Source organism: Ambystoma mexicanum, chromosome 7q (genome assembly GCF_040938575.1).
Source record: "Ambystoma mexicanum isolate Mex_15411 chromosome 7q, UKY_AmexF1_1, whole genome shotgun sequence".
Lineage (NCBI taxonomy): Eukaryota > Metazoa > Chordata > Amphibia > Caudata > Ambystomatidae > Ambystoma > Ambystoma mexicanum.
This window is the reverse complement of record NC_090941.1, coordinates 1012251387-1012278472: the sequence shown is the minus strand read 5'-3', so window position 1 is coordinate 1012278472 and position 27086 is coordinate 1012251387. Positions and strand designations below refer to the sequence as shown.

At 45.8% G+C, this 27086-nt stretch overlaps 1 protein-coding gene across 3 annotated transcripts in view; it reads left to right on the top strand.

The window, feature by feature from the left end:
* Positions 1–27086, top strand: part of PDE2A (phosphodiesterase 2A) — a 2546881-nt gene that overhangs the window by 2480779 nt on the left and 39016 nt on the right. For all 3 annotated transcript variants that reach the window (XM_069640246.1, XM_069640248.1, XM_069640247.1), the window contains 8 exons: positions 968–1145; positions 2519–2631; positions 3919–3996; positions 5163–5285; positions 9529–9599; positions 22964–23086; positions 24381–24468; positions 25542–25589. In XM_069640246.1, the coding sequence (XP_069496347.1) occupies positions 968–1145; positions 2519–2631; positions 3919–3996; positions 5163–5285; positions 9529–9599; positions 22964–23086; positions 24381–24468; positions 25542–25589 (822 nt within the window). The remainder of the gene's footprint in view (positions 1–967; positions 1146–2518; positions 2632–3918; positions 3997–5162; positions 5286–9528; positions 9600–22963; positions 23087–24380; positions 24469–25541; positions 25590–27086) is intronic.

The following is a 27086-nucleotide window of genomic DNA, read 5'->3' as shown; positions in this document are numbered from 1 at the left end:
ACACCCATCCGGCCATGCACTTGGCAGACTCGAATGGCCCAAATGTTGGGCCAATCGAGTGGACCCAGGATTCAATTGTGCGAAAGTCGACGAAGGGTTTCTCTTTAGAGCGCCTTCTACTTGTCCAGCTTTGATGCGAGAATACGTATCTTCTTATATATGTTATGTCATAAATCTATTATACTGTGCCAATCACCAGTGCAGGGGTCTTTCCACGCCCTGACTTGACTGAGAAGATGGCGTATTGTTCCCCCGATTGGAGCAGAGCTCAAGTCGAGGGTAAACACATGTGGACCGAGTCCCCCCACTTTTTCAGAAGTCCCACCACTTTTTTTTTGAGGGGACATCTTGATATGCTAATTTCTGGTGTCTGAACATTCAATTGAAATGTTAATGAGTACCCCCACTTTTTGGGGGGGACTTTATCCCTGACTTGAGGTAACCAAGCTAGTATGTATGTGTGTGTGAGTGGGAATAAGAAAGGAAAAACAGTGCAAAAGACGGAGGGGTTTAGGGGAGATCTACAGTTAAAGTAGAGGATTGTTTCAATTTCAATTTGAAATTGTAATTGAAATTGAAATTGAAATTGTAATTGAAATTGAAATTAGAGGATTGTATCTCTGTATACATAATCAAGAATATATCACTAGGAGAAAAGGTGACCTTCTAGCCATCATAGTCAATGGTGAGGGATCATGGCATCTGTAGCCAAACCATCTGTAGAGGAGCAGGTAGCAAAATGAAGCCTACAATATCCATGTGACACACTGCAACATTGCATGTCAAACGTTCATATTATTTGGTGCTCGACTTTTGCATACAATGAGACAAAAGTATAAAATGCAATGGAGTTTGGATTTAGTGGTGATGATGGCTGCATAAAAAAAGAAACCTTATTCCTAATAATTTTTCACAATTAAGGTATTAACTAACTAACTTCTTTTTCTATCATCCACTTCTATTTTAGAGCTATGAAATTCGTATACCCGCTGATCAGGGCATTGCTGGTCATGTTGCAACGACAGGGCAAATCCTTAACATCAAGGACGCATACTCCCACCCTCTCTTCTATCGGGGAGTGGACGACAGCACAGGCTTCAGGACACGAAATATCCTCTGCTTCCCAATCAAAAACGAGAGCAATGGTGAGTGCTACGGGATGGGGCGAGATCAATGGATTGGTGGATGGATGGATGGATGGATGGATGGATGGATGAATGGATGGCCTTTCCCACTGGCATCCAAGCCACACACCTGCCCCCTTATGTTGGTTCAACATGCCATTCCATGCCTCATAATTGGAAACAAGATACTTGAATAATCTCCCCATCCTAAGAAAATGACACTGGTTACCCATCCCAGTCAGGATTCTCTTAAAAACTGCCTACGTCAGATATAAGGCAACTACTGCTCAAACACCAGCCGGCATAGCCACGAAAGGCCAGGTTTGTGGGGGACGTGCTCTGCGAGCAGCCAGACCATAACGAGCCGTGGGACAAACCCAGAATGCCAAGAGAGCAGCGGGAAACAGTTATTTTCTGGCTATGCCCACCCTCCTGAAACAGCATTCTAGTCACAATCAGGACCTCTGCAGCGCTCCTGCATATCAGGAAGGAAGTCAAGACCCTGCACTTCAGAGAAAAACTAGGGGTCACTTGGGGCCTGCTACTCCCCGGTATCTACCACCTCTGTAATATGGGATATCCAAGCTACTAGGTGTAGAAGAGGAAAGCTGGAAGTTGATAGAGAAATTACTTATTACACCCCCATTACGCTAATTGCAAAGAAAGTCTTTGATTGATTTTCCTCCTCATCTGCTCACTTTCCAGGCTGTGAGATGTCAGGATATATTGCTCACACAGGAGCGTTGCATGTGGATCCACGTGTTGCAGATACCCGGTGGCTCAGCTGTGTGTGGAATCGCCAGTTACAGTATTGATTATATTTCATGGAATAATTTGTCCTACTGTACACCTGGTTCAATCCACTGTAATGACCATTAGTGAGGCCATATTTAGCCCCACAAATGGTCATCCGAGGGGATGACCGGGCCTAGGATGGTGTACATGGTTCGGCGACAGGTACAGGTGGATTCAAAGGGTGCTATATATTGTTTCTCTTCACAGCGTGCGTGTTCCAGTCTTTGTGCACGGTGGAGAGAATATGCAATCTGTGTGTCTGTGTATGTACACCCTTGGGAAGGAAGTCATCATAGTGCTGCCTTCATGAGGGTCGTTGTATGTACATGTGAAGAGATTCACTAGACCCCCAGGGGGTGGATCAACGGGAGAATGCTTCAGGAAGACCCTGACCACCAGATGCAGGAGCGATAATGCTGTCGTCAGTAGACTCACGTTGGCCATGAGAATCCAGGTGTTAGTTGACCTTAAACCTCAGGATCATGGGAATAGCAGTCTGCAGATTGGGTAGAATGATGGCTGGTTGGTGCTTGTTGATGCTGATCTGCATTCATATCTGGTATTTTGACCAACGGCAACACAATGCATCTGTGTTTCAGAGGTTATTGGTGTGGCAGAGCTGGTCAACAAGATCAATGGACCCGGGTTCACCAAGTTCGATGAAGATCTGGCGACGGCCTTCTCCATCTATTGCGGGATCAGCATTGCACATGTAGGTGTTGCAGTTTCCCTTGGCCTTTACACACATTCTTCCCTTGTACAGTATGTAGAAACAGTTTTCTAATGCCATAAAATAAGTCATAGGTTGAGGAAATATTGGTAATTTTGCAGTCCCCGGAAGTCTAACTTCAGCACCATCATATCAAGAATACAGTCATTCCAAATCATTTATTTAACTAATCACGTTTTTATTTGTTTGCACCAATTCGCACATGTATGTTTAGTATGTACAATATGTATTTTACTATTGTCTAAGCATAAGCACAATTTTAATTAAAAAGCATTGTTTAGAAATGTGTTTATTGACTAGATCCCTTGTGAAAACATCTCGAAATCCAATGACTGTATTGATAAAAAAAAGGAATTTTCATAAGAATATAGATTTCAAAGGTTCAATAACAGCACTATTTATAAAGTAGACCATGAGTAGACAATGCAAAAGTACATCAGTGCAGAGTGACAACCTCACCTTATTGTAAATTCATCATGACGGCATCCAAATCAATATCAAACAAGACCATTTGAAGTGCTTGTGTCATTGATAGTTTTATACTTCTGCCCCAGGACATTGCATTCATTGAAGTCGTCTACAGTCTGAAAATATAAACACTAGCACTAAAAGTTAAGAAAGACTAAGATCAAAAGAAGATTAAGGTGAGATCCGCCAAAATAGTCTACAACTGGCATTGGGAGGTCACGGTCAACACAACTGCAGACTGTCGGCACTGCTTCTAAGGTTGATCTTATTGAAACTCTACCTCCTTGCCCCCCCATCAAGATATGTTAACAATATGCATTGGATCTACTTAAACCACACACTCTGACTATTAACCCATATCGAGGCCTTCCTAGTTACCAGTCAGGCAATACAGCCAAGTATAATATGAGGGCCTCTTTCAGAGTGTGGCGGAAATTCCAGTCTCCATGTATTGCATTTGGGACCAGCTGATTTGAACTTTAAATAGGGCTCTTTCTGCCAGCACAAAACCGACAGATTTTGGCCACCGCCAAATGCCCCAAGTGATTCCTTACTTACAAAACATTTACAGCCTCTAACTGCTAGCACAGTAGAGCATTCCTTTAATTCCTTAATTGTATTATAATTCTTTGTCTTAGTCTGAAGTTATTACCATTTGATGCCCGGAGGGGAATTTGACTCATTCAGCCTATTGGTTAAACATTGAATGTGCTAGTTTGACTACGCTTGGGCCAAATGCTATGACATTCCAATGTCGTGAAACGGTGGCCAACCTCACCTGCTTCTGCTTTGTCTCTGCAGTCGCTGCTCTACAAGAAAGTACACGAGGCGCAGTTCAGAAGTCACCTGGCCAATGAAATGATGATGTACCACATGAAGGTATGTCCATGCAATAGCACTTGTATCATTGCATGTGAGTTAAGGGGCCGATACGTCTAGAGATAAGGATTCACACGGCATAGTATTGGCCTCCTGTAACATTAAGACTGACTTTTTGGATGAAGATGATCAGTTCGGGCTTTCATATTCTCATCCTAGACGTGAGACGAACATCTATGAGAAGGCATGATTTGGGTTGCGGGGCTTACAGATGTTTTGTTCTATTGTTGAGGATGTGGCTTTATAGTTGGCGAACATGAGCGATTGTTGGCCAGGAACATGTTTGGTTTATGGCAAAAGGAAAGTGTTGAGCCTCCTGGAACTTCTCCCAGAGTTAATTAAAGAGGTGGCGATGGAGCTCAATGCATAGGTTATAGTTTGCTTCTGAAGGTACATAAGCCAGGATAGTGTGATATCAAAGACTTAGGGCCTCATTACTCGGAATGCGGTAAGGGTTTACCGGTACCGGTAAGGGCACCGGTACCGGTAAACCCTTACCGCCTTACTATGAGGTCCCTTTGCGGGACCCAACCTCAACGGCTGGTTTTACCAGCCGTTAAGGAACGGGCCCGCAAAGGGACGTTGGTGCTAATTACGGTACCGCAATTTGCGGTACCGTAATCTGCTCCCTCCCCATTCCCATTGAGCCCTATGGGGGCAAAAATGGGAATGGGGAAGTGCCTTGGTGAATGGGGAATTACCGCCCCCGCTCACCTTGGAGTAGGGCGGTAATTCCACCATCCACCAAGGCGGACACGGTAAAATACCAGCGGCAACCATGGCGCTAATAGCGCTATGGTTACCGCATACCGTGTAATGAAGCCCTTAGTGTGACTAATGTACCATCTAACACTAGCTGGCAAAGGCATGCAGAGTAAGACACCACCAGACAAGATAAGAAGGTGATCACCTGTGCTGCAATCCTATGTCCCATGAGACACTGCACTGTATTGCCAAAGCACCTCTGGTATGAGTTGAGTCACCAGTATGATGATACCCACCTCTGAGACATGATGTCAACGTGGGCTCATCTCTTTGATCAACCTTTGTCGATTTCGATGTCTTGGCTATCAGTTTGCCTTACACAAATGGAGTGGTTTATGACCATGTTTCCTATTGTAGACAGATATGTGTTTATTAGTGTTTTTATCAATGTTTTTCATCAGGTCTCTGAAGAGGAGTCCAAGAAGCTCCTCATATACGGTATCCAGCCCGTGTCCGAAATTGATCCAGAGTTTGCAAATTTCTCATACACCCCACGATCCCTTCCAGAGGATGACACGTCCATGGTGAGTTCAGATGTCAACATACATTTGTGATGACTGATGTCTTCTTTCAATGGCAGCTACTATTATATGGGTGTAGCACAAACATAAGAGTTAACGATGAGAGAGGGTACTACCACTGCAACCCCGCTTAGGCCTTACCCGCTGAACATTAAAATGCACATAGGGATCATGTCCAACAACACTTGGTCATTGATTCATGTGAGGGTCTAATGGCAACCTGGCAACATAAGTGACCACATGCAATGGAAGCTTCTCAGAGAAAACTAGAAAGCAATGGCTAGGAATGCCAGCCAATGCTTCTGAAACACTGTAAAGTCCCCTCGTGAGCTTTCCAGAACACTGTTTTTAGATTGTCTGTGCCATTACAGTAAGGGATCAGCTATTACCAAACACATCTTGAACCTCTTCCACCGAAAGACGTAGTCAGGCTCAAATTACTAGGCCGCCTTCAAGCTACATGCGTAACCTCAGATGTTTATCCACTTTAGGTGCTTCCCAGAACAATCAATCAAATGTGTCTACAATGATTCTAGGATCCAAAAAACCTTCTACCTTCCAATGGCGAGTGAGTGGTTCCCTAAGCAAGGGGCTTCAGTGTGTGATTGCTGCCATATTGGTCCACACTGCTTCTCACTACACTCATAGTCACACAAGTGGGCTGAGAACAACCACGATCGAATGGTGGACCTGCTCTCATGTCCAACCTCACTGATCTTCCACGCGGCATGAGTCAGCATGCTTATGTTGCACCCAAGGCCCTCTCATGAAGATCAAGGCGACAGAGGGAATTTGGAGCCTGTCTAAGGGAGTTTGAGAACCTGACTCGGAAGACATCCAATTATTCTCAGTGCAGGCATCGGATGCAGCCCTGTGCTGATGTTGGCAATATTCTGGGCAAATGTCATTTGAGACTAAGGTTCCAAATGAAGTTGATGCCTGGGGTTTGCAAACTGAATGGAGACCACCAACTCAAATCATATAGGAGACGCACCACATGACCAAGATGGTGAGGGCTTTCAAGGAAAGCCAACTTGGGTCACCTAAAGCCATCAGATCACTTAAACCTCTGGGATGATCCTTAAAGCAAGGAATCCTTCCAACTCGATTCATTTGCAATATATTGTGGGGCTCATTACAATTCCCCTGGTATCCCGCCGGTAATTCCAGCCGGATACCGCAGGACTACCATACCGTCTCTGCTGCCTGATATACCGGTATTATCAGGATATTATGGGTGGTGGAGACGCCAGTAAATCGCCATTCCCATGGAGTCCTACAGGAGTCCATGGGAATGGGGATGCTGTAATCACAGGCACCAGTATTACCGGTGCTGGTTATTGCTGCAATTGTCTGCCGGTAGCAGGCCTGCCTGTAGATCACAGCCCCTAGTGGCAGAATTTGAATTTTGAAAGGTGCCGGTAAACGTAACCTGCACCTTATTTCCGGACGGGCAAACTCATAATGAGCTCTTTGCCCCAATGATCCATGGGAAGCTATGCAAGAAATATTTACCAAACGTTCTAGGATCTGCCCTGTGTGGAGGGTGTTACTGTGAAAGACGGTTTTCGTAAATAATAACATCTGATCACAAACAGTGGCATAAAAACATATATCTATAATGTACATGCTGGTTGGGTCGCTCTGCTCCAGCATTCCTTAAAAGCAGCGCAATATGCAATGTGCACTGGTTCTCTTTAACTGATTTAGTTGCATTTGCTGTTATTTAAATTCAGTCATTACAGATGTACTGGCGAACAGTCAAAGTAAATATCAAGTTGTCTATGCACAGTGCCTATAAATGCACATAAGAGCAGGATATGTTGAAAGGTTCCTTTTTCGCTATGGGCTTCCATTCAGCGGTGCACCAAGGTTTACACATGGCAACTCACTGTGGCAAAGCAAAAACAAAGAGGTGATGGGTGGCAGGTTTAGAATGAATCTTAACCACTGGCATTGCTCTGGGCAATCCTCCAGACCATCGTTCTTCACCTGCCAAGCCATTACAGAACGCGAAATCAGGGTTGGTACCGCCCCATAAGGGGCAGTCCAGCCCGAACTGCTAGGTCACATCCCTTCGGCACGAGACCACAAGCATCCCCAAACATGTAAGTATTAGATTGGGTCTCTAGGCCCAGCAAGCACGTGACCCTCGTCTGGGAACACCCGTCCCACTTGGGGTGACAAAGCAAAAACAAAGAGGTGATGGCTGGAAGGTTTAGAATGAATCGTAACCACTGGCATTGCTCTGGGCAACCCTCCAGACCATTGTTCTTCACCTGCCAAGCCATTACAGAAGGGAAAAGACCATATGCAAATCATTCCTAGAAACCCAAGCTACTCCTCACTGATGAGGACCAACAAGGCCGAAACATGTTTGGGGATGCTTGTAGTCTCGTGCAGAAGGGATGTGACCTAGCAGTTCAGGCTGCACTGCCCCTTTTGAGGTGGGACCAAGCCTGATTTGCATATGGCTAGTAAACCTTATTAATTTCTAGGGCAGAATTTAGCAGGCATGCAGGAATGGAGAAGGTGGTAGAGAGGAGGGGACATTGCCAGTGAGAAAGTGGTAAGCGGGCTTGCGTGGAACATCTTTGTACATAATGTTTCCGGATCATGCTCAGAACATGAAAATATCTCCCCTCTCAAAACATTCATGCTTTCGCAATCAATAGATAGAACAATGTTGCTTCCATTGCAATCTACCCTTTCTCCTACATAGTCAAAATCTACGCTCATTATCCCCCAAATGTAATTGCGTGACTAATAGCTCCAGAGTATCCCATCAGTTAGCACGACATTTCATAAATATATAATGTGCCTCTCTTCTCAGGAATCTAATCAAATGCCAGGTTGCCTAAGTCAGGGTAAGATAGCATGGTCCCATGTAAAGTCTTGCCTTTAATCACTTTGAAAGCAGAGCCCAAATTATTATCTTCTGCAGTTTAATTTATTGTATTTATTTATTTATTTATTGCATTTGATTATACTCCCAAATCCTTGGGTATCATGGCGTAGGTTACCTACATCTTAGGTATCTTAAGCAATTACATCCATCTTGGTCAGTTACGCACAACTTGGGTGTCTTGGGAAGTTACATCAGTGTAAAAAGACAGGTGGGTTAAGGAACAGAACGAGAAAGATACAGTACTGGCGTCATGCAGAATGAGTGGACGCACAAGGTAGGTCTAGCGCTGTTAGTATTTGTTCAACATTATAAAAAGTATCCAAGTACTTTAAAAAAAAACATTACCATTTCATAAGCTTCTTTATCCATCTTCTTTAATGAAGTAAGGAATTCGGATCCGCCTATAGAATTTGTCAATAAACCACCAACCTTCAAATGTTGACAAGCATTTCTAGGGAAGCGTGGCCTAATCCATTTAATGGGCACTGGATTCACCAGGCTCAAAGATGGCCTCCAAAAAACTTGCTCTATTACCTTTAGCCATTTTTCTTAATGAGCAGTCCGGCTAAATATCAAGGGCACATAGTTCCCCCACCATTTCTCTTTTTTAGTTTTTGCTTTGTGTATCTCTTCTTTTGCATTGCATTTGTTTGTGGTTTGCAAAATCCGATACAAGTCTTTTACAATGTTAAGGGATCTGTTCATTGAGACAATACCACAAGCCCTATAAACTGTGTACTGAACTTTTGTCAGTGTTTGTAAGCAACAAGAAAAGTTGAAGTTCGTATTTTTCCATTTACTGTATAACAAATATTTCCGGAGTAGAAACATTCCTCACACGTATACCTACATTTCACTGAATAAATTGTTTATCACTGAATGAGAAATCTTTGAAAAATGTTTTCTTTGAATTTGGTTGGGTAAGTGGTTAAATGTAAAAACATAGATGAGGGTCGGGTGAGGGTATACGATAAGGTAGGCTGAAGTGGGGGGTCTCGCCCTGCATAACAAAATAAAAATTAGAAGAAAAATAAATGTAAGATTTCACCTTTAGGTGAAGTGGAATCGGTGAAATCACAGACATCCTTCCTCACATGCTAGGAGTGAATTAAGAGAGGGTGAAATAAGACAAATCAGGAATCTAAGATGTACAGTTGGTTATATCCCCCTAAATCATTTCACATAAGTATCTCTCATGCTCTGTCTTGCAAGTTCTCTGCCTCAAGCTCCCCTCCTCTCCCTCACCTATTTCTTTCTCTTAGATTTATGGGATATAATACCGATATCATGAAGTAAATTTCTGTCTGCACCGCTTTAACGTCGTTCTATTTCTTACAGGCCATTCTAAGTATGTTCAAAGACATGGGCTTCGTTAACAACTACAAACTTGATCGCCAAACGTTGGGCAGGTGGGTTCCATGCTGTCGCTGTCACCAACACTAATCGTTCAGGGTCCTATCATTTCTTAATTTGAATGTCACATATTTAATACCAGATTGTGTTTCCTGGAGCAGAACCATACTGATATGAATACAGTGTTGAAATGATGAGCAATATAGGTATTTAAAGGTCTGTCTTAAAAAAGATATAAACTTCTAGACTTAAGAAAGGGATCATATCTGATCCGTAGGTCATTCCATTCCTCCTATCAATAACTATTTGCAAAAAGAAATGACAAGCATTTTGAACATTTTTTACTTTAATATGCTTTCTCTGGATTTTAATTTGCTGTGCATCAGAGAGTGAACGTGCCCCCTATTGCTCTGTTCATTTCCAAGTTTCATTAGACAAGGTACAACCTTTAATCCAATGGCTTAACCAGTTCCATTCCTCGGCATCCTTCCATTGCACTTGCGTTGATAGTCTACCAGTGCTTGGCTTTGTTGTCTTCAGCTCTAAATTTTTGAACGGATAAGGGCACAATTCACAGAGCGTTTTCCAACAAGGTTTTGCCATCATAAAACGTTTCTGTGAATTGGGCCCAAAATCTGCTTACATTCAGTGTGTTTTGTTCCTACTCCTTGTGGTAGTCCATTGGTTACTCCTGCTTTATAAATGTGTTCAACTCGAGTTACGGGTTCTACAAAATGATGCCAGGTACGGAATTATATGTGTCTTTGTAAGCTAAGAGGTTCATATTGGTAATTCTCCAGCATGGGGTCTTTTATGGATTCAAATGCTGTGAATATTTCCTGTCGTCAGTCTGGGAATCCTCAGTAAAATTAAAGCAGTTTAGCTTTAAGCTAAAAACTGCATTGTCGTTTGTATAGCCTAATTCTGTCAGTTTGGGTCATATTGTCCCAACCAATGACACCCGTCCTCCTTAGCTCCACCCCTGAAGGCCATTTTCAGATCTTTACTGTGCGTTTTCGTGTTGGGAGTCCTTGAGTTTGGCTCCTCGATTTTCTCAAGTATTTTGCCTATTTCTGTTTATAATGTGCTTCCAAATTCTTTAATCCGTTACCGTTGTGATTTATCAGCAGCAGGGATCCATTGCCGGTTTCAATCCCACCATCCAGCGGATAATTACGACATGTGATGCCGCAAATGGAGTTTTGGGGCTAGTCCAGCTGGCATGTTGGATACTGGGAAGAAGAGCCTATTCACAGCCTGTTCAAACTGGTATCAGGTAATAATATCCCCAACAAAAATATCGCCGTAAATATGGCCGTTTGGTTCGGCATAGGCGATATTTTTATTGGGGATATTATGTGGGTGCGGGGGTTGCGGGTGTGTCCCCCTCACATTAAAAAGTGATGCGTGGGTTGAGGGGGTGTCCTCCGCAGGGTCCATTGTGAATTTCGCAGCAAAAATATGGCTATATTTTTGTATGGCGATATTTTTGCAGCAAAATTATCACATGGAACCTTCAAAATACGGTCAGAAGAACGACTTCATTGAGCACCGCCACCAGAAATGCAGTTACTGTCTGCACCCGGACCTTGATGTGGACAGATGCTCCATCTGACAGTCTTTCTGCACTAAAACGAGGAAGTATAACTATCTGAGAATGGTCTCATGGCTGGTGGAAGGTAAGGGCTCTGACTTGGCGTCTGTATGCAGTCATGCTGCTGCCAGGGCTACCAGGCTCAAAGAGCGTGCTCCCTCTGAAAAGAGGTTGAAATCCTTTGTGGATACTTCCAAGGGGACAGTAGCTAAAAAGGCAAAGTCGTCACATGCTCAAACTTCCTTGTCGATGAGCACAGCTCCAGCGGCTTCTCAGTCACCTGGATTGGTGATGGGCACTAAGGGAACCCCTGTTTTCGGAAGGCTGGAAATCATCCACACCGTCTCTGTCAACCCGTTAACGAAGCATCGTTCATCGTCATCACCAGGACCTTTCACAAAATCATAATCGGTACTAGTTTTTATCACGTTAACAGGCTTGTCGACCACTGCAGGCACTGTTTCGACATCTATCTCGAGAGTGGTATTGCCTCCAAGGCCTCCATCAGTCCCAGCTGGGTCTGTTCTGCCCGCACTACCTTCTTCAGGTGCGCCTCTGTTATGCAATTTTCCAAGAGGTTACAGCAAGGAGAGGGAGGAACCTCCAGATCCCTCTTTTCTATCAAAGCCCACAAGGGCCCCTCAACTAATTGCCTACCCCCTCTGTGGGGCCTTCCATGGTTGTGTCTACAGCCCCTGTCTCCACTCCTGCCATCCTGTCGGAGGAGGACGTAAGATGTCGGCTCACACCCTTTGAAGGGTTAAGTTGGCCTACATCAGCAGGCGGCCCTGAGGCCTGTACAACCCCTTCAACCTGCTCACCCTACCAGCCCCTGGCCTCATGGACCAATCTTGATGCCCCAAGCTCTGAGAGACCCATTGCCAAGTGATGTTTCTTTGGACATCTTGTCAACTCTCCACACGCTGGTCCCAGAGATTCAGCTGTGCCTACCGCCTGCAGTTCCTGGCCATCCTGTGGTTCTGGGCCAGCTCCTGTAGCCAGTCCACCAACATCGCCTTGACCCCACTGGTCATTGCCTCCTCTTGTGCTTGCAGCCCACAGCCTCCTCCTGTTCTGTGGCTCTATTGTGGAGGATTTGGTCCTCACAAGAACGGAAACGGGTACGGATACCAACCTGGATGAAGATGATGTTCAGGGTATCGATGAGTTTGAGGACTACATCCCTGCAGATGGTGAGCCGCCAGATGTGGACCTGCCATCTACGGACTCCCTCACTCAACCCCCCCCCAACCTGGCACGATACGACAGAGAGTTATGGTACAGGTTCAGGTCCATCCTCGATTTCCGGCCAGACAACAAGAAAGTGGAGGTCATTGCCATTTTTCAGGAGTGAGAAGTGGGGTCTGACCATGCCATCACGGTCGCCCTTGATATTGCCAACTCAGGTTTTCCGACAGATGGGCAAAGGGGTCACCTATGCCAACAAAGTTGGCTGGGACACGAATTTCAGGGAGGACATCCAGGCCTATGTGGTCGACATGCCTTTCGATGGGGATAACCTTTTCTGTAAGGCAGTGGACGAGTCTCTACTTGCCATCAAGACTGACACAGAAACAGCACACTCTCTGGGTATGCTGCAACAGAGGAGGCAGAAAATGTGCTCTCAGAAAGGGAAGGTCTCCCGAACATCTGAGGTGCTCAGCCCTTCCTACCATCAGCCCTCCCGCTCCACTGCCCAGAAGGTATATAGAGAACACATACAAAGGCTGCTCCCAAGCCTATAGGGGAGGTACCCAGCATCGACATCTGCAATGAATGAAGCCTGACCAGACCCAGCCCTGAGCCCCCACTTCAGCACCCGAGTGGGTGGCTGGCTGTCTCAATTTGTCAACATGTGGCACAACATCTGCATGTAAAAATGGGACTCTCTAGAGTTTCAAGACAAGTGTGCCTGCATTCCTCCAGTGTGTAGGCAAGAACAGCAAAGAGTCGAACTCATCAAAGAGGTTCAAGCCATGCTGCTCAAAGGGGCAATAGAACCTGTCCCCCTGCGACTCTGGGGCTCTGGAGTGTACTCCAGATACTTTCTGATTTGCAAGAAGTCAGGCGGGTGGAGACCCATCCTGGACCTGTTTCATCTCAACAAATTCCTGAAGTCCCAGAAATTCAGGATGGTCACGCTGCTCAGCCTAATGGAGGAGGAAGACTTCCTAGGGGTGCCTGACCTGGAGGATACCTATTTCCCCATTCACCCATAACATCGGAAGTTGCTAAGGTTCGCCGTCCAAGGTAGACATTACCAATTCTGGGCATGACCCTTTGGTGTTCTCCAACTATCTGGCCGCAGTGGCGGCTTTCCTGCATCGGAAGGGAGTTTATGTCTACCCCTACCTGGACAATTGGCTTGTCCAGTCTCGTTCTCATGCCCAGGAGGCACAACATAGATCAGAGAGGGTCCACGCTATAACCTCTGTAGGATTCTCCATTAGCTATCCCAAATCCTGCATGGTGCTGTTCCAGGACGCCCTGTTCCTGGGGCCCAACTCAACACAGGATTGTGTCTGGCAGCCCCATTGGAGGAAAGAATAAAGACCATCCTATGGAAGGTCCAACTGGTGTCGTCAACCAACATTACTACTGTCAGGTCCATCTAATCGCTGCTAGGGATGATGTCCTTGTGCATCCATCTGGGCCCTCATTGCAGGCTGCAAATGAGGCCGGTTCAAAAGTTCCTAGACGCCAGGTGGAAGCAGATGTCCTGCTCATGGAACAGGATAGGCCTCAATCAAGCTCTCCACAAAGCCCTGCACTGGTGGTCCATTGCCCTCAAATCTCGCAGGGAGATCCCTTCAGGACTCCTGCACACCAGGAGAGGGTCATGACCAATGCTTCACTGGAAGGCTGGGGCGTCCACACAAGCCAACTCTATGCCAGAGGCCTATGGCTCCCAGAGGAGAACATGTTACATTTCAACTTCCTGGAACTATGGGCAGTCTACTGGGCTCTCAAGTCTTTCTAGCCTCCGCTCTTGGTAAAGGTAGTCAGAGTCTTCATGGACAGCACGACCACCATGTATTACATCAAGAAGCAAGAGATGAGGTCTCCTGTCCTCGCTCAGGAGACGCTTATACTGTGGTGCAGGGCCATTGATCACAGAATGTTTTTATTCCTGTTCCACTTGGTTCAAAACACCATCAATGACCTCTCAGCAGGGAACTGTGGTCCTGCCATGAGTGGGAGCTCCTGCAAGCTCAGGCCTCTCGGATCTTCAGTGAGTGGGAGCAGCCTCAGATCAACCTGTTTGCCACAGCAGCCAATACCAAGTGCCAGTGGTTTGCCAGCAGGTATCCTCAGACAAGGAGTCTGGGGGATGCCTTCTCATTCCCATGGGATGATCTGCTCCTTTATGCATTCCCACCAATACCTCTACTCCTATGTGTGATCAACATACTCAAACGATCCTGCTACCGATACAGATCTGGTACCCAGACCTTCTTCACTAGTTAGTGGTTCCGGCCATCAAGCTACCTTCTCTTCCAGACCTGCTCTCCAGAGACATAGAGGGGCAATCCTGCACCACAAGCCAGCATCCCTGAACCTGTTGGCCTTGCTCCTGCAGCCCTAGAATTAGGCCATGTCTCAATGTTGTTGGAATGCAAGAGGATTCTAGCCAATGCCAGGGCCCTGTCTACACATGCATGCTATGAGCACAAGTGGAAGCACTTTACACTGTGGTGCCATTCTCAGAACATCTCTCCACAGCGCGTCACAGCATCACAGCTTCTGCCTTACCCGCTCTCACTGGCATAGTTTTGCCTTGCCCATTCGTCCATCAAAGTTCACTCAGCCGCAATATCCCAGTATACCCGGGGCCCTGGCAAGCTCTCCCTGTGGTCTCACTGGCTCGTGAAGGAGATCCTCAAGTAGCTCTTCAGAACCTTCCCTCCAGTGTAGTCTCCTTCCCCAGCGTGGGAGTTGAATGTGGCCCTTTGCAAACTGATAGGTGCTCCGTTTGAACCTATGCATCGGACATTGTTGAAATTTCTCGCTTGAAAGACCATCTTCCTAGAGTTGATCACCTCAGCTGAATCTATGTGATCACTGCACCGCCCATAATTACGGCGCATCGCAGTGACCAGATAGGTCACTGTGCCCACATCACCCGGCTCGCATTTTCCTTCCCAACCCCACTCACCTTTACGGCAGCACACTTCTGTGTGTGCCGCCTACACCCTCATATCCCTGCGGCATCAGTTCATCCCACTAACGTGGGTTAGAGCTGACTCTGCACGGTGCTTTTTCTTTTTTTTCCTTTTTCTTTCTTGTCCCCCACTTACCACAATGGTTAGTGGGGGACACCTGTGCAACCCCTGACTCTTGTTACAGTGCCCCAGTAGAGCGGGGGACACCCCCACAGCCCCTGCTCTGCTTGGGCTCAGTAAATATCGCCCTCATTTTGTGTGCCCCCAAAGTCACAATGACTGCAGGGGTGCACAAATGAGGGTGACATTTCGGTACGTTTCCCCTCAGCCAGGCTTGTTGGAGACATCCAAGCTTTATCCTGTAAGCCTCCATATTTGTCTTTCCACCAATCCAAGGTGGTTCTATGAACTCATCTGTCCTTTATTCCAAAGACCTCGTCTGACTTTCATTTGAACCAACCTTTGGTCTTACCAGTTTTCTTTGCAAACCCTTCTACACCTGCTAAAAGGTCCTTGCATTCACTGGACGTGTCGTGTGCCTTGAAGTTCTACGTTGCACGTACTACACATTTTTGACTTCTCAGCTTTTCATCAACTTTGGTCCAGTGGGGCATGGGAAGACCGTATCTAAAGCATCCATCTGTAGATGGCTCTCCGGCTGCATCATCTGTTGCCATCGAATGACCAAAGACCGTTGCCAGGCCGGCCGAGAGCCCATTCCACAAGAGCCATTGCTTCAACTATGGCATTCCTCCCTGGTGTTCCCCTGCTGGATATCTGCAGGGCTGCTACGTGGAGGTCTACTCACACCTTTTTACTATGTAAACAGGGATTCCAGGGAGTGTTGTGTCGAACAAGCAGTGCTTCCAAACCTGTTTTTCTTGAAGTAAGTGTGTTCTAGGGGTATATCTTATTGCTTCTGTTGAGCCTTGAGCCTTGTTGAGCCTTGTCACCCCCTGTGGTTGTGCATAATCGTTTCCATAGCATGTGAATCCATGCAGACCCCATGCTGGAGAAGAAACAAGTTATTTACCTGTAACTCTCGTTCTCCAGCATGGGTCTTGCATGGATTCACCTACAAGCCCTCCCTCCTTCTTGGGTCCTACTGCCACTTTACGTGCGCAACCAAATCTGAAGATGGCCACTAGGGGTGGAACTAGAGAGGATGAGTGTCATTGGTTGGGGCAATATGATCCAAAGTGACAGCAGTAGGCTGTACAAGCAATGATGCAGTTGTTAGCTTAAATCTAAACCGCTTTAATTTTACTGAGGATTCCCAGCCTGACGACAGGGAATATTCAAAGCATTCAAGACCCATGCTGGAGAACAAGAGTTACAGGTAGGTAATGTGTTCCTTATCAATGGACATTACCTATTTTCAGACATATATTTCTATGTTCTTGTGTTTCAGATACACTATGGCATTTTTCAGAGCTTTTAATCTGTCAATCTTATTTTCTTTTTTAGCTTGTCATCTGCTCATGTTCCATAACTAATTCCCTGGTTACTTTCTAATATGCTTTTTGTATTGTATTACTTTCTTTTAAGTTAGCGGGATAGTTGGGGTCCAAACTAGGCACCAACCACCAAACTTAAGTCAAATGCTACTACTAGGAGCAAGATCAAAACACTGGGCCCCATTACGACCATGGCGGCTGTGGTATGAACGGTACTGGTAAGATACCGGAACCGTTCATACCAGGCGCCACATTATGGGTTTTCTTGCGGGTGGCGGTATGCACGTCTTGTCCGGCCAGACTTGCATACCAGCACCCGCGAGCAGACCAGGATGCTAACAATGGACCCGTCATTAACGGGTCTGTTGTTAGCATTTTCCCCATTCCCATTGAGCCCTATGGGGGCTCAAATGGGAATGGGGACGTACCGGGTCCGGGTAACGGAAATGGGAACTACCAGGCCTGCAAAAGTCGGAATGGCCCGGTAATTCCCTTTTTTCGGGACCCGGACACGAGTTTGGAGGTAGCCATGCCGGTAATGACAGCATGGCTACCTCCAAACTCGTAATGGGGCCCACTGCCTTTAAGGAGGTTTGATTGTTTTTAATGTTTACAGTTAAATTGGTGGACTGTTTTCCCCACTTACTTATGCACTGCAACTATAATTTGAAAAATAATCATAAGGGCAGGCACAGTAGCTGACATGCCAAGCTTATGGAATGTGTGTACAGGATTCTTCTGTTCTGAAACATTTCTATTGTACAGGAAATTGAAGCGAGCACCAGGAGCATAAGTAGCCAGGCACTTAATATGGCCAGGTAGAACTGGGTCTTAGCTAGAAGTCCATCTTCATGACTCTTGAACTATGGCAGACAAAGTTTGCCTTAAACCCAGATCATATTTTGCATCGTGAAACAGTTATTTTTCCTAATTGAATCCTTATGTTGGCCTTGACCTAACAGAAGGCCTTCTGATGAATTGGTGAAGCTACCTTAATTATGATGACATGTTGGCATTGCTTACATGATCTGACAGTATACTCTCCTGAGCACATGACACACGTTCTCATAGATGACTGGCTTAAGTGGATGCAATCTCTATGATAAATGTTTAGGTCAGAGCCACTGATATCTAGAATAACAATTACATTTGTGATCTATATAGTACTTTTTTGTAAAGCACTTTACCAAGTATATTTCAATTGTATATCCAAGTACTGTCACCCAACAGTACTCATTCTATGGGCTTCAGGAAGGTGACCGTACAAACACGTAACTCGCCAATCTATCCTTTCGGATCTAACGCTGATCTACCTTTGCTGTTACCTAATCCACTTTAAAGACCCTGACCGGGTTATCTCTCTTCTACCCATCCCCTGATAGAACCCAATTTCCACATCGTTCCTTTTCCAGCAATTATTCAAAATAAAAGGGTTACCAGTAACCAGCAGCAATGTTAGTCCCACTAAATTAGGAACCGGTCAACACAGTTTGGACCTGATTTTAAAGCCTTGCCACAAGTATTCTTCATTGGGTTGCGAGGGTCCATATCACCAATCGGGCATTCCATTTAATGTTGCAGGTTTCTGTTTAGGTATATGATTATATTTATTTCAGTCACTATTCCTTGAGATTTCAAAATTGTATTATTGCACACTGACGTGCCAAACTTAAAAGTATACTTTTTATCAAAAGGCACTATATAAACCTCAGAAGTTCAGTCACGAGGTGTCGTACACTGGTTCTTTGCCAACATTTATTTTCCTCGTAGCTTCATTGATTGACAACATTTTACTCAAACACACTCTTGAATGTATTTGTGTTTTTTACATTAAGCACTTGAATGTTTCCAAATAAGAACCCATCTGCTCCTTTTCCTTGTCCTCAATAGTGCACATGCAGCTGACCTTTTCCTGTGATTTGTTTTATATAGATTGAATAATTCACCCATGTTATCCTGTCCCTACTTTGCAAAAATCCTATTTTGTTTCCAAATTTGGCATCGAAGCAATCACTAAAATACTGGTGTGTTATTCGGACTGTTGGTTTAATGTCCAGTATGGATAATTGGAAGATCCTACTTACATACTGGCTCTTGTCGCTGGATGTTTAATTCTGCTATCAGCATAAACCCTGTACACTTCTGTATATATACTGCGATCCACTTGTAATTATCCTATAATTATTATTACCTGTTTCCAGATTACTGTATATAACTCTTTCTTTTGTAACGTTTTTGCAACCAGCCTACTCAATAGCCAGCTATCATGGGAACTGCAGTCCGAAACATTTGGACAGCCGAAGGTTGTAGACCCATGCCCTAGAGTTTATTTTGTGCCTTTTTTCGAGACTCCAGCCTCCCTTTCACTTTGCCTTTGCCACAGACTCACCCAACACTGAAAGAGGGATTGGGTCTCCTGGCTACTCCTATGATTTTTTTTTTGGCAACTGTGGTGTGGGGGCCTAGTTGTTTTGTCAACGTGAGCGCTGTGACTGTGTCATGATCCTCACGTGCTCATTTAATAAAAGGGGCTCTGCTGGCGCTGCGAGGACAGAGCAGCAGAGCCCCAGGAAGTGGCAACTCGTGTCTGTGTGTCGAAACAGGTTGTGGGCCTGCCACGTGGCCGTGGCTTTGTGTGCGGCGCGGCCCGAGTGCCCTCAGAGCCGCGACCGCTGTGGACTGGGGGTGACTCCACCGCACTGTGGAGCCTGTGCCCGGTGACACCGGGCGCCGTAGGGTGCCTCCCTACACTAGACATGCCGGTTGTCTACTGACGTGTCTATGCCATCGGGTGATCCCAACGGCATCTGTGGGCTGCCCCGGAGACCGGAGGCAGCCCACAACACTGGCGACGAGGAAGTCGCACCGCCTGCTGACATTCGCAGCAGGCGGACAAAGGACCTGCGCACGCGGCCTCAATCGGCGGCCATGTGGGGAGAAACGTGTGTTGGCGGCAGCACTGCAGGGGCCGAGGGACCTGCAGGGGTGGTGCCACACAGGACGCCTGGCACTACCTGGAAGAAGCGGTGTACTTCTCCGCTCGGCCAGAGAGGTCTGGCCTGCGGCGTGTGCCACGTGGGGGCCCAGGCCCCGGAGCAAAGGAAGGGGGCAGGGCCTAGAGATTCGGCCCGCGGCGGCGCTCTCCATCAGGGTGGCGAGTGCATCCGCTGTGCCCGGGGCTGCCGTCGGTGAGAACCTTCATTTTCAAAAAAAAAAAAAAAAGCAATACTCGGCCGGCTAGGAGAATCCCCAGGCGGAGAACACACCGGTGGTTTCCCCGGAAAAAGGGCGTGGCCCAGCGGCGGCCAACAACAAGTAAGGGGCATGGCCCCAGCGCTGGCCTAGCCCCGTGGACAAAGAAAAGGGGCGGAGCTCAATTGCCTGTGCTTGACACCGGCGTCGGCAAGGAGTACATCCCGCATGGGGCGAGTGAGGATAGGCCACCCCTCGTGCCCCGGGCCGCATCTGGGTGAAAGGAAAGAGAACTGCCGGAAGAGGGGTGTCATCCAACCCCCACAGTAGTACCCAACAGGGCTCTAGGGGTTGCGGCTCCACCTGCAGTGCTCATGCGCCCTAGGCAGGAGAAAACAGGAGGCCCTGGTGAAATCAACCAGGGGGCGGGGGAAAATGGGTCAAGCTACCTGAGGCCCAGGACTGCGGGCATCCCTCAATGCCGGTGCATGCGGCTGGCATCCCCCACAATACCAAACATGTCGGACGACGAGGGGGTATGTCGGGGTCAGCTGGCACCGATACCCCATTTCGATGTCCTGTGTGCGCCTGCAGGTCTGGGGGCCCGGTGGGTGGCATGGGTGGAGAACCTGGAGTTATACTTCGCTGCAATGGAGATCAAAGAAGCAGCCAAACGTCCAACACTCCTATACTCTGCCGGACTGGCCGTTCAGAGGCTGTTTAAGACATTAAGGCCCCGAGATCAGTCATACGACGCAGCCATTGCAGCCCTGAACAAGTATTTCAGACCCATGGTCAACAGGGACTATGAACGGTTCAGGATGAGGTGTGCGAGGCAGGAGGAAGGGGAAAGCCTTGATGCATTCCACAGGAAGCTGCGCGGAATTGTACTCTCCTGTGACCTGGGGAATTTCGAGGAGGACGAGATCCGGGCGCAGATCATCTATGGCTGCAGCTCCACCAAACTGCGCTAGCAGGTTCTGAGGGACCCAGCGCTGACCCTCGATCGAATATTGGAGCTTGGCCGGGCCCAGGAACTGGCGGAGGTGCGGGCCTCGGTCATGGACTCCTCTAGACACCACCTAAAGATGGAGGTTCCCATGCCGCAAGTGAAGGTTGAGGAGGTGGTGGCTGTCGGCAAGTGGCCAGGAGGGAGAGTGATGAGGAGGGGAGACTGGCCGAAGAGAGACCCCAATGCCACCATATGTCATCAGTGTGGGTGGGATCTTCGACACCCGCAGGACTGCCCGGCGATAGGACAAATCTGTGGAAGGTGCGGTAAAGGAGATCACTTCGCACGAGTGTGTCTCGCTCCAAACCCAGCCGGCATAGTGGGGGCATCAGGAGGGAATGTAGCGAAAGGAGGAAAGACCCCCAAGGTGGCAGCGGTCCAGGTGGCGGAGAGTCCCCGAGAAGCACTACATGATGTGGAGGAGGTGGTGTATGAAGAGAATATATTCTTCTTGTCCTGCAGCGGCGCCGGGGGCCGATTTTGTTTGTTTATAATAAAGGAGGGATGTGGTGTGGGGGTCTAGTTGTTTTGTCAACGTGAGCGCCGTGACTGTGTCATGACGCTCACATGCTCATTTAATAAAAGGGGCTCTGCTGGCGCTGCGAGGGCAGAGCAGCAGAGCCCCAGGAAGTGGCAACTCGTGTCTGTGTGTGTGTGTCGAAACAGGTTATGGGCCTGCCACATGGCTGTGGCTTTGTGTGCGCCGCGGCCCGAGTGCCCTCGCAGCCGCGACCGCTGTGGACTGGGGGTGACTCCCCCGCACTGTGGAGCCTGTGCCTGGTGATACCGGGCGCCGTAGGGTGCCTCCCTACACTAGACACGCCGGTTGTCTACCGACGTGTCTACGCCATCGGGTGATCCCGACGGCATCTGTGGGCTGCCCCAGAGACCGGAGGCAGCCCACAACAGCAACCATGTTTGTATATGTTGTTTTCATGTTTTAGAAAAGGGATTTCATGTAAGCTCACCAAAGGCACTGCGTTTGGTTTGCAAACTTGAAAACCAGTTCCCAAACAGGACAACCTGCTCCTCTGCCCAAGTTTAACAGCTTGTCTCTCAGTTCCCATGTCCCTTAATGCAACAGGTTTCCAGCATTAAAAGCCTGTATTGCCTGACCCATGGACAAGATGGCTGCCTCCACAGCCCTTTCACTGTGCATAAGCAGGGCTCCATTCTACTACTTGCTATATAGCTATCGTCAATTACAAATCAATTTCTGTAACTTAGTGCAAATGATCCCCTCCAAAACTAAATGAATCCTGATGTGTGAATAACAAACAGTAATAGACATGCCCCTGATTTGGGTATCACGCATAATCAAGTAATGATAATGATGTGTTATTTTATCCAAAGGCACAAAGCACTTTACAGAGCACATATTTACATACAATATCATTTATCGACCTCGGAAGGATGAAAGGCTGAGTTGGCATTGCCAGGATTCGAACCTGCGATCTACAGATCACACTCCGATCGCAGAAGCAAGTGCTGAACACGCTGATCTATCTTACCGGCATACTCCTGTGTTTTCTTTCAAGTGCCTTCACATTTCCCCTGGTTAAAGGTGAACGCCCACTTAAGGTTCCTGTACCTCTGACATGCAATGCACAGATAAAGAACCAACAATGGTTTATCTAAGGGTCTAATAAGGTTGAGGAAAATGGATTCAAAAAAAGCGAATTAGTAATTCTAGTATTGTGAACGCCTTCAATTCTGTCATTAATTATTTGTGCAATCAGGCCAAAGCCCAACCAAGTCCTTGAATGGTCATAAATCCATATTGTATACTGGATTATCAGTTATTGTTCATTACTGGTGTAGACTTGGGACCAAAATGTATAATACTGGAGATATAACAAATGTGTAAAGGTCAAAGCTCACCCCTAGTGATGTTCTTAACAGTGCTGGTAAGTCACTGGCGAATATGGACTGAGATTAAGAACAGGTGGTTGAAGAAACACTGATGGCCAACATGTAACTAACTCTGTTTGTATTTATCCAGGTTCTGCCTGATGGTCAAAAAGGGTTACAGGGACCCCCCGTATCACAACTGGATGCACGCCTTCTCTGTTTCTCACTTTTGTTACCTCCTCTACAAGAACCTGGAACTCAGCAAGTACTTAGAGTAAGTGCTACGAGTGGCCCTTTATGACAAGAGTTCTATGGCTGCTACAGTAGAACTCACCTGCAGAATTTTACAGCACTGAGCACCTTCACTGTAGAGTAAATCCATATGAAGGTACTCACACAGGAGTTGTCTGGTTTTCACTTAAATCCGCGTATCACATTTCTGTCATTATTCAAAACAAGTGCTTAGAAAGTTGTACGATATGTGCGGGAAATAACAGAAGACATGACAACAATATTTATGAGGCATTGAGATCACACTGTGGAGATGTTGAGCTGGTACTAAAACTTTGTTAACTTGTATTTGTATTCTTTTGTATTTTAGTTGTAATTTATATAGCGCTTTACACCAAAGGTGTTTACACATTTGTTGTTAGGATCATACTAAGGCTATTTTAAGGGCATGTTTGTGGTAAGTTTTTTTGTTTTGTTTTGTAATATATAGGATGCATCTAAATTTCTTTATGAAACTACTTTTGAAAAATAGGTGGCATATACATTTCTACTATAATTAACTACAGGTGATTGTCTGACTTTCCCTTTAACCTCTGAAATGCATCACTGCCATGGCTGGTGCTACAATAGGACAATTCAAGGCTACTTCAGATGGACCAGGAGTAGAAGGACACTGGGGCGGTCATTTTCACCCTAAAGTCATACAATCTTGCCCAGTGTAAGGCAGGGGATGAGGGGCACAGGTCTCTTCTCCTGGTGTGGCTAAAACCCAAACCAGGGCCCAATCATTTGCATGAATATTGAAATCATAAATCTTTAAATATTTCCTGAGGGAACCTACCTAGATCTAATAGGAATTGTGGGCAACTTTTGTGTTGATTTGAAGACTGCTTTGATATCATGAGGTTATGCAACAAACTTCCAATAGCCAACAGAGGAGCTAAACATCAAATGTAATTTTGCAAAGAGTGGAAGTCTTAGCCGTTCATACCAGTAACGGGCAATTGAAACATTCGTTGCGCAATAAGGAACACAGACAGCAGTGCGGGGAAGAGGCCAATTGTGGTAAATAACGCTCTGCACGCACCCTTTTTAACACAGCGTTACATCATATTGGGACTGGGTTAATTTTATGTTATGAGCATGCGGTGTCCTTCTGCTAAGAGTCTTGACTTTACCCTGCAATTAAAAAAATAACAACCAGTTAACAATCAACCAACACATGAACTGTTCGGTGTGGTATTACAAAGCGTTCAGGTCCTATAACTACCAATACTTGTCTGACATATCTAATGCCATTTCTGATGCATTTGTAATCTCTTTTTTCTTTCTTTCAGGGACATTGAAATTTTCGCCTTGTTTGTTTCCTGTATGTGTCATGACCTGGACCACCGAGGAACTAATAACTCATTCCAAGTGGCTTCGGTAAGCCAAGTGCCTGAAGATACGTCATCTATTTATTTAGCCAGCTTTTCAGTGGTGCTTGTGCATTTTACTCTATAGAAGGTCTGTTATCGTTTAGTTGTTTTACAATTTTCATCTAACAAATTCTAGCTTGGTTACACAATATAACGTTGGTGTTGAAAGTTTACAAAGTCACAATTTTTAAGACATATACTGTTTCTAGAGATGGTTGCAGGTGCAGGGTCATGAGCGGCTATAGATATAAGTCAAAATCTGTCCAAATAATTTTAATACTAAATTAGGGTTACCCCCTTCTTCTGAGAGACCTCTTTGGAGAGACCTCTAAGTGAACACTTACTGGATGGAGAAGTGCATTCTATCGTTATGTCTCAAAGAGAAACCCTGTGGTCTGGGCAATCCTCCCATCAGGTGTCTTACACAAGACATAGAAAGCCTTGGATAGTTGATGGATGACCAGGTGGTTATTGGGGGTAGGAGCAGGAGATACAGCATGGACTAAGGTGGATTAGTGCTTCTACTCAGCGCATTGTGCTTAGAGTGTCCATTATGAGTAAGTCCATTATTGTCTTTTTGGTTTCTGGATTCTCATCAGAGATGTTGCTAATATGTCTAGAGCTAACTGGACACGTCTACCAGTTTTCAGTGATTAATCCATTGGAAATAAAAACAGTCTATCTTTGAAACGTTAAGGTGTGTTAGGAATAAGGCAGAATTCACTAACACAGTAACTACTGATCTGTGAAATGTTAGTGAGGCAGCTCAGCCAGATACACTCTCAACACATATATCGTTGCTCAAAACCCAAGGGGTGCTCACAACAAGGTCAATAAGCGGAGTATCATCAAATTGCATAATTTAAAAAAAACTCAAATATTGCAGGACGTCAGAGCTGGTGCGTGGGCGGAGATCCCTTAGTCTTGGGGGAACACACAGATAAACCCCTAATGAAAGAAGTGCTGGAGTTGGAGAATCCCTACAATGAGTGATTGAGTGGCAACAATTGTATAGTGTCTTTTAGAGATATGTTGGCTCTGTTTTCCCTAACTTTACAGCGCATCTTTTTTCTTTTTCAGAAATCAGTGTTAGCTGCGTTGTACAGTTCAGAGGGATCAGTGATGGAGGTAATGTATGATTTATTTGTCCACCATAGTCTAACCATATATCGAGCCCCTGTGATACATTCAGTCTGGAGGTTTTCTGCATGGGTTTCTGAATGGATAATTGCTGTTACTGCATACGGACATCTGAGAGTTTCTGCAGGATTATGGTTGGTAAACACCCAGCAACTTCACATTATTCTGGAAATTCCACATGCATTATTGCTAAAACCACATGTCTTGTTTATAAAACAAAATAAAAATACATGTGCATTCTGTATAGTGGATAGAAACACATTAGTTAAAGTGGCGCTGAGCATATGCTCTGTGCAACTATCTATATTGCACTACTTTGGATGACAAAGGACACACAAATGTTTGCAATGCAATACCTTGTCCAGTCAGTTGCCTTATGTGTCTACTATGTACATGAACACATTTGGGAATGGGAAGATGCTGTCTGCAACCAATCTCCCACCTCTTGGAAACTGCAATTATAATGCTGCCAGAATGCAGATTCTGGCCTCCCTTCACCAATTAAAGGAAGTAGCCCCTCATGCCCCAAACCTCAAGGTGGTGACATCATTTTTCTAAACCAAACAGTGACTCTATGGGTATATATTCCTAGAGCCAAAAAGGCACTTGACAAAGCCCATTGGTTTTGTGTATGGTAAAGTATTAAAAGGAAGGGCTATAGTAGAACTTTCACCAGGAAGATACAATGACTATATCATAGTCACAGGGGAGGGCCAACAATAAACCAAAATACTGCAGAATATCAAAATGTTGGAAGAGGCACAAAGGAGGGGTGATATCTTTCAACCTTTCTTCTATTTTGTTTGCTATGTACCTAGAACCCCTTGTTCAAGATGTTATATCTAAAAAGGAAATAGAGTTTGTATCAACAAATAACTGAAAGGTAAGATGTGGGTAGTTTTCTGATGACATAATTGTGATAACTCATATTCACTAAATGCGTTCATTATCTTGGCATAACAGAATCCCATGAGGTGTAGTTTGTTGTCTAGAACGCTGCCATCTGGGAAACAGAGCCTTAAAGCCCAAAGCGAAGTGAATCATGTATTTATTACCTGCAATGCTGTATGCTAGGAACTAGAGTCTTAATTCCCAGAGAGGGGGGAATCATTAATCATTGCCTATAACACTGCACACCGGAGAAGTGAGTCTTAAAGCCCAGAATAAAGTAAATAAATATTCATTGCCTGCATAAAGCTGAGAGCTACCTGAAGGAACATTCATTGCCTGAAACACTGCAGGCAGAGGAAGTTAGTGTCAAACCTCTTCAGTGTGCCCTCATTATTCTTTGCCTGGAATACTTTGTGCTGGGGAAATCAGCCGTAAAGCCTGAAATGGTGCCTGAAATGCTACCAACAGGGAAACTGAGTCTTAAAAGCTCAGTCGTTAAGCCCAAAGAGAACGGAAGACCTTATTCATTTCCTAAAACACTGCCAGCTGGGAACGTGGGTTTTAAATCCATTGCTAGAAACACTGCAAAGTGGG